This window comes from Eumetopias jubatus, unplaced genomic scaffold, assembly GCF_037043125.1.
Source record: "Eumetopias jubatus isolate StellerSeaLion01/CBP00866 unplaced genomic scaffold, mEumJub1_p1.0 scaffold_11, whole genome shotgun sequence".
Taxonomy (NCBI): domain Eukaryota; kingdom Metazoa; phylum Chordata; class Mammalia; order Carnivora; family Otariidae; genus Eumetopias; species Eumetopias jubatus.
The window spans coordinates 85,607,003-85,615,264 of record NW_028274817.1 but is presented as its reverse complement, the minus strand read 5'-3'; the positions used below and the strand labels follow the sequence as shown (position 1 = coordinate 85,615,264).

Below are 8,262 nucleotides of genomic sequence, written 5' to 3'. Positions count from 1 at the left end.
GGCATCCCTGTTTTTGTTTTTGTTTTTTTAAAGATTTTATTTATTTATTTGTCAAAAAGAGAGAGCACAAGCAAGGGGAGTGGCAGGCAGAGGGAGAAGCAAGCTTCCTGCTGAGCAAGGACCCCGATGCAGGGCTCTGTCCCAGGACCCTGGGATCATGACCTGAGCCGAAGGCAGACTTAACCGACTGAGCCATGCAGGCGTCTTGCCCCCTGTTTGTTTGACTCCCCCCACCCTTGTCCTTTCTCAAGGACAGATTAGCCCAGGATGGAGAAAAGTAGAACCTTGATTCCAGGTGATTGACTGAATGTGACCTGCCCTCAGTGCTGTCTCCCTTCCTCAGGACCTTTGGCCTTGTGGCTGGAGAGATTAGGCTGCGTCCTTTCAAGATCAAACTATTCCCAGCGCCATGAATAAAGGCGGCTCCTTTTCAAAGAACTCCAAGGAGGATACCGAGAAATCAGAGAATAAATGCAAGGTGAGGTGATCTGGAGCGGGTAGGGGAATGGCTCAGGGGATACTCTAGAGGGACTAGATCTTGAGGAGGCAAGGTCAGAGGCACTGGGGAAAAGAAGGAGGGTGTCAGGGGGAGATCCAGAGCCTCCGGATTTTCCCACCTTCACTCTGTCCTCACCTAGCATCTCTGGAAACAACCGGTCTTATGACCTTGCACTGCATTTGGTGATTCTCAATCCATTCTGGAAGGTGAAAGAGCATGCCACCAGCGTTATGCATCTACTGCATGCCTGGGGAAAGGGTAGGGAATGTTACCCATGCTCTCTCAGTTAGCCTTGACATTAACCAGGAAAGGGATTATTCTCCCCAGTTCACAGATCCAACATGGAGGTCCTGTGGCAGAGGAAGAGACCCCTGCCGAAGATCAGGCATGTTTAGCTGAGTTGCTGCTCTTTTTTTTTTTTTCCCTAGACCTTCAAGGATATTTCCAAATACTTCTCTAAGGAAGAGTGGGCAAATCTTGAATACTCAGATAAAATCACCTATGTGTACATGAAGAGAAACTATGACACCATGACTAGTCTAGGTAAGAGAAAGTTCTGGGTGCAGACAAACCTGGGAACACATGACCATCCCTCAGTCCCTTACATGCCATGGCTTCTCCCTAGACTGCAGTAAGTGCCCTGCATCTTCCTTTTGTGCAGGGAGAAATCCCAGGGCAGTTTTGAGGCACTCTGCTCTTTTATATTCTGTGCAGGGCTGAGGACCTGGAGTGGCCACAAAGAGGCTCAGACCTAGATCCTGCCCGTTTCTCTTCTGGTCACCCTTGTTTGGAGTCCCCCAGCTGATGAGCTTGCCTGTCCCCACTGCCTCCCAGGATTCTACCCCACATATGTCCTCTCAGGCTGTCTCTGAAGGAACAAATATTTTGCTTCTTTCTAGGTCTCAAGGCCACTCTCCCAGACTTCATGTGTCCTAAAAAAAGGGCCAAGCAATTCAGTGGGTGTGATTCTGATGAAGATCAGAACCCCAAGAATCAGGGTGAGTGGAAGGAAGGGCCTGGACAGAGTCTCCTGGAGCCCAATTGCTTTGGGGTCCAAGTGCTTGGGAAGGATTCTCGGGAGTTTGTTCCCTCAAAAGCATCTTGGCTGAGTAAGAAAAGTTGGATTTAGAAGGTTAAGTAGAGTCAGAGGCCATTCATATAAAATACCAAAACATGCAAACAAGAGGATATATTTTTATGGATAAGAAGTAAATGGTAAATGTATAAACCCTGAATGAGAATAAAACCCATCAAATTCAGGAGTGCAGGGGCGTCTGGGTGGCTCAGTCGTTAAGCGTCTGCCTTCCGCTCAGGTCATGATCCCGGGGTCCTGGGATCGAGCCCCACATCGGGCTCCCTGCTCAGCGGGAAGCCTGCTTCTCCCTCTCCCACTCCCCCTGCTTGTGTTCCCTCTCTCGCTGTGTCTCTCTCTGTCAAATAAATAAAATAAAATCTTAAAAAAAATTCAAGAGTGCAGAGGGAGGGAGGTCAGGGATCAGTGAGGACTGCACAGATGGCTTCAGCTGTGACTTGTTTATAGTGTTTGGTTATATTTTGAACAAAGATCTCAGAACAATCTGAAGCAGTTGTGGGATAATGGGAAGTTCTGAGTAGACTCAGTGGTAGATGTGCAAGTGTTTCCAAAATTATTCTCCATAATTTTCTGTACGCTTGAAACATTTCTTTTTTACAAGGAGTTATGGTTCTTGTTAAACACTGTTAATGAATCACAGGACAATTAAGAAAAATTTAATTGAAGTGTAAATCCATGTAGAGCGCCTGGCTGTCAGTAGAGCACGGGATGCTTGATCTCGGGGTCGTGAGTTCAAGCCCCATGTTGGGCATAGAGATTACTTTTTTAAAAAAGTGTAGGGATGGGGGTCCTGGGATCGAGCCCCGTGTCGGGCTCCCAGCTCAGGGGGAGTCTGCTTCTTCCTCTCCCTCTGTTGCTCCCCTTGCCTGTGCTCTCGCTCGCTCTCTCAAATAAATAAATAAATAAATAAATAAATAAATAAATAAATAATATTAAAAGTGTAGGGGTGCCTGGGTGGCTGAGTCGGTTGGGTGTCTGGCTCTTGATTTCAGCTCGGGTCATGGTCTCGGGGTCATGGGATCGTGCCCCACATTGGGCTCCATGCTCAGCTCAGAGTCTGCTTGTGCTTCTCCCTCCCCCCACTTGAGCTTGCTTGTGCTCTCTCTCTCTTAAATAAATAAATAGAATCTTTAAAAAAATAAAATTTAAATTCAAAAAAGTGTAAATCCACAAAAAAACTTCCAGAGTCAATTTCATAATAAGGCATAGGTGTTGGATAAATATCTTAAGAGAGAGCGATGAATGCATTATGAAATGACACACAGCTATTTCCTTATGTATTACCTAAACTAAATAGTCTTCTTGCTCCTCAGCAAACCTGATTCTATGTGTTGAGCTTGAGAGAGGGTTTGAGAAAGTGATCCTCCACACATTAGCTTTTCTCCTTATCAGTGAGCAGAGGTAACATATGGTGAAAAGGGTAGCAGATTCTAGAAATCTTTGTGTATTTGATCAGTTTGTGTACTCACCATAAAGGGGATGAAATGTATTCCCTTGCTTTTCTGCTCTGACAGCACAGCGGTAAGCAGAGACAGAATTGCCAAACTGTCCCCAACAGACCTATGACTCTCCAGGTAAACAGGCCAGATTCTACAAGCTCCCAAAATTGCTGAGAGGGCTGAAAATCCAGTTCTTGAGAATCTACAAAGCTTTTGACACTAAAGGAGTACCTTTTTAAAAAAAGATTTTACTTATTTATTTGTCAGAGAGAGAGAGAGAGCACGCCCGCAAAGCAGGGGGAGGGGCAGAGGGAGAAACAGACCCCCCCCCCCCCGCCGAGCAGGGAGCCCGACGCGGGGCTCGATCCCAGGACCCTGGGAACATGACCTGAGCCGAAGGCAGATGCTTGACCTACTGAGCCACCCAGGTGTCCCTAAAGGAGTATCTTTATACTGGAAATACTCCAGAACCAATGGGGCAAATCACCCATAATTCCTCATGCACCTAACGGCTTTGTTCAAGTATAATTGGCATACTATAAAATTTACCTGGTTTAAGTGGACAGTGATTTTAGTTGCCACATCCCTTTAAGTGAATGCAATCAATTTAATTTAATTAATTCAATCAGTGTAATTCTTTGCGGGGAAAGGTAAGAAATATGTAGTAAAATAGGATGAGGCAGTGATGGGGTTTGGTTCACATTTTATAAATCATCAGAAGGAAAATTACAAATTGGTGCTACAAATAAATGTATAAACCATGATTTAAAGATAATTCAAAAGCCAGTCTCAAAATAACTCTTTGACAATAAGTGGACTCATAACCCTTTCCTGCAAAATTTCCCTGATACTACAGGAGTCTCTGGAGTTTGGGACTATTTGCCAACAAAGAAAAATTCCCTTTATCACTTTCTTTCAGGTGAACCTCGTCAGGGGCCTTCTGATGTGCAAGATCAAAAGCAAATGAAGGTGAGTATCTCCCAAATCTAAAGAACCAGAGACTCTTTCTCCCTCCACGGATGTGAATATCGGTAAGAGTGGGAGAATATTGAATATAGCCTATCCCTCACTGCCTCCCTTTCCTGATCTCTTTATCACAATTCCTGATGTAGCATCAACGGCTTAATAATGAACAGTTGTGATAGTTGATACTACTTTTGTTTTCATAGTGATGTCAGATATTTTAAGCAGTTCACAAGGATTAATTTCTTTAATCCTTCAGAAAACCTCTATGACGTTTTCCTATCATTATTCCCAGATAATAATGAGGATGTTAATAATAATAATAACTAATCATAAAGATGAGGATATTGTGGTGCCGAGATTCTAAGTAATTTGCCTGAGACCACAGAGGCAGTGGTAGTAATCTGTACATTTGAAACATTTCTTTTTTTAAAGCGTTTATTGTTCTTGCTAAACACTGTTAATGAATCACAGGACAATTTAAGAAAAGCCCCGAATGATTTCCCAGCTCATGAAACTTTTCCTGTGTTTATGAAGTTCAAGGGCTCCCCCGCCCCGCCTGCCACCGCAAGGGCTTTACCCCACAGTAGCTGCTGATGCTTCCAATTAGACACCCACTCTCGAAACAGAAAGTACCAGCTCCCCTCTGCTCTGTGGCAGGGCCGTTCTCTCCCGGCTTGAGAATGGTGGGCTGTCTGCCCCTCCCTGCTATGAGCTCCTTTGGGGCCTTGTCTGCACCTGAGGCATCTCTGAAACCAACGAAGCGGCCCAGGGGGACCCTCTGAGGTGCCCCAAATTGATCCTTGAGTAAGTGATTCCGCAGTTGTAGATTAAACTCTACTTTAGAGGGTCGAGGACCTGGGGAGTTGGATTGCCAGTGTGGGGACCTTTGAGACAATTCAAAGAAGGATCATAAGAGAAAGTATTCATTTTCATTATTACCACATTGAAAAGTGTTTGCAAGCTCAGAAAGTACTTTCCCTTAGCTTCTTTTACTTTTCCTGTTCACTGTTTCCTCAATGAGGGAGCTGAAGGAAAGGTAGCTTAAGATTGTTGGTCAGTGACGCACCATGACGCAAGCAAAATTGACGGGAACCATCTTGTCTAATTTCCCATTAACCGTTCTTGCCAGGGCAGGACGGAATATGACATCTGGCGCTGCTTTCTTTGCTGTCTATATTAATTGCTGTGAACCATTCCTTTCCTCTCCCCTGCGCTCATCTCCCCTGTACCATTTTCCAGCAGTGTTCTGCCCCCTGTGAATTTTTACATTTATTCTCCCAGCAGCTCTCTACTAGCTTATATGCAATCCCTTATATTTTATAGAAGCCCCTCCTTTCTTCTAGAGACCACGTGGATTCTTAGAAGGCTACTCTTCCCCAAATTTTCTGTATACCACACTCCACTTAGGTGGAGCATTTTGCTGTTTGCAAGAATGGGTGAAGACAGACGTTCTAGTCCTGGAAACACCCTTCATTTAAGCCATTCCTTTTTGTTCTAACCTTACTCATAATTTAGGTACAGGGGATATAATCATCTCCCAGAGTTGTTGAGGCCATTAACCAAGGTATGCATGTGAAGATACTTTGTAAGCTCTAAAGCACTAGAGAAATGTCATTGATACCGTTTACATGTGACCTTCACATTAAAAAGGTGATGCTCGAGAAACAAATAAAGGAAGAAAGTGATTCAGAACCAATACCAATAACACCTGGCTCTGAGCAGCCTCAGAAAGAGCTGTGCCCCCTGGGAAAAGCAAGTACCTCTGGTCAAGAGAGTGAGAACATACCAGGTAAGGGGCGCCTGGGTGGCTCAGTCGGTTAAGCGTCTGCCTTCGGCTCAGGTCACGATCCCAGGGTCCTGGGATCGAGCCCCACATCGGGCTCCCTGCTCAGTGGGGAGCGTGCTTCTCCCTCTCCCACTCCCCCTGCTTGTGTTCCCTCTCTTGCTGTCTCTCTGTCAAAGAAATAAATAAAAAATCTTAAAAAAAGATAAATAAAAGAAGATACCAGGTAAGAGGTAGCTATGTGGGAACAACTATTCTGTCTTTCCTGGCTATGTTCAAGTATGTGGTCTAGGTATGGGGGATGGATCCTGGACAGGCTTGGGCCAGACCTGACTGAGGAGCTCGCCCAGCTCCAGCTGAGATGTTAGAACATGACTTCCAGAGTCATAGACTTGAATTGTCATTGATATAAAAGCCAAGTGATTCTAGGCAAGTCTTCTGAATTCTCTGAACTCCAGGTTCCTAGTCCATAAAACGGAAATAATCTTGGGTCACAAATTGTTCAAAGGCGTTAAGTCTAGAAAGCCTGTACAACATGGAAGGTGGTCAAGTAATTCCATCTGTGATAACCTGGGAACATACCTTACTCACAGTTGTATCCCCAGCCCTCAGCTCAATGCCTGACACACTGTATACCCTTAACAAACATATGCTGAATGAAAGAAGGTCTGAATGAATGTTCTGGTAAGTAAAGAGGTTGGGAATCTAAACCTGACAATGGGAGGAGCCAGAAGCTAAAATTCTAACTGGCATTTGGTGTGTATTGGTGAGGGTCTACATATCAGCCTCTCTGAGCCAGAAGATGTGAAAAACAGACTATGTCGAATGCCTGTGGGCACTCGGGAGGGAAGAGGCATCTCCTCATCTGACAAAACAGAGACTAACCCTCCCCAGCCCATCCATCCCCCATTTACCAACTCTTGTCCACCATAGGACCCAGGAAACGGATGAGTAGTATTTGGGCCTTCAGACTGCGGGAAAGAAAGAACCTAATAGTGTATGAAGAGATCAGTGATCCTGAGGAAGATGACTAACTCCGTAAGTGACCCTTCGCGGTCCACACCTGCACCCCTCTGCAAAATGTGCGTTTCTGTTATGGTACTGGTGTCCCATCTTGTCGCTTGCTCCCCAAGTCATTCCTTTCTCCTAGTCCCTTGAGGTGCAGCATTGAGGCTAAATGATGAGGTTTCCCACGCTCTTTGTGCTCCCTGCTATGTATAGCCAGGGATCCTCCCTACCTAGAATGCTGTGGGCTCCCAAATCTCATGATGTGTAGGCCACACCTTCCTCTAGCCTAGAAACTCATAAGACAGGTAAGGGAGTCACTGTGGCCTGAGCATAAGGTTCTGTTTGAGGAGCAGTGGGAGGTGCTTGGAGATCATGAGGTAGGGCAGAATCCAAGTGCTCGGGTTCCTGCAAGCCCGAAGGAAGAATTTGGTGTTGATTTATCCGGCAATCGGAGCTCACTGCTACTCATGTTCCTTCTCTTTCCTTGCCTCAACCTCAGGGATGTGACAAGTGCCCATGATAAGAAGCAGAACCTGGTGGCCTTTCACGAACATGGGCATGGCTGTGAACTCCTAGCCATCAGGTGTATAGCGAGTAAAAGACAGAGTTCACAATAGTGAAAAGTTGAGCATGATTTCTCTTACTCTGTGACAAATATTCTGTTAGATATTAGAGTTTTGTTAATGAACAAAACATATACCTAATGCATATTTCTTTCTGTTTATCCATGCACTTAACCTTAGAAAATAAGTATTGTTGGGTATTCTCTGCCCAGAACGGCACGACCCTCCTCCCCTGATGTGATTGCTGGAGGGCAGTTCTGGGTGATTCCACGTGTTTTTCTCTGCATTTACACACACACACTGTACCACTATAAGTATCTCCCACCTTCTTTTCCCCACTGCCTGCACATCCTGGACAAGTACCCCTCATTTTGTTCCCATTCAACAGGTGCTCCATGGTGCACACCCTCATTATTCATTTACATTGCAGCAGTCATTGATAATTAATAAACATTTACAAGTTTCTCTCAGTTTGCTCCTCTCGTTCTTGGGCACAGAGCCCTGTACATATATGTGTGAGTGTTTCTTTAGCACACAGTCTTAGAAGTGGAATTGTCGTGGGCGCCTGGGTGGCTCAGTTGGTTAAGCGACTGCCTTCGGCTCAGGTCATGATCCTGGAGTCCCGGGATCGAGTCCCGCATCGGGCTCCCTGCTCGGCGGGGAGTCTGCTTCTCCCTCTGACCCTCTTCCCTCTCGTGCTCTCTCTCTATCTCATTCTCTCTCTCAAATAAATAAATAAAATCTATAAAAAAAATTAAAAAAAAAAGAAGTGGAATTGTCATGTCAAGGGTTCATTCATTCAAGAAACACCTACTGAACATGTCCTGTGCACCGAGCACTGCTCTAGGTGCTGGGAAAACATCAGGGAACATGACAGACAAATGTCCCAGCTCATGTGGAGCTGACATTCT

At 45.3% G+C, this 8,262-nt stretch overlaps 1 protein-coding gene across 1 annotated transcript; it reads left to right on the top strand.

Moving 5' to 3' along the window:
* The first annotated feature begins 409 nt into the window (after positions 1-409).
* LOC114216735 (protein SSX1-like) lies at positions 410-6,814 on the top strand. The gene is made up of 6 exons (XM_088029015.1): positions 410-478; positions 928-1,042; positions 1,399-1,497; positions 3,951-4,000; positions 5,648-5,786; positions 6,714-6,814. The coding sequence occupies exons 1-6, from the start codon at positions 410-412 to the stop codon at positions 6,812-6,814; spliced, it is 573 nt and encodes a 190-aa protein (XP_087885141.1).
* Positions 6,815-8,262: the final 1,448 nt, after the last annotated feature.

Coding starts and splice junctions, on each gene's coding strand:
- LOC114216735 (XM_088029015.1), top strand. CDS start 410: ATGAATAAAGGCGGCTCCTTTTCAAAGAACTCCAAGGAGGATACCGAG. Junction 1,043..1,398: donor TGACACCATGACTAGTCTAG/GTAAGAGAAAGT, acceptor GCTTCTTTCTAG/GTCTCAAGGCCACTCTCCCA. Junction 1,498..3,950: donor TCAGAACCCCAAGAATCAGG/GTGAGTGGAAGG, acceptor ACTTTCTTTCAG/GTGAACCTCGTCAGGGGCCT.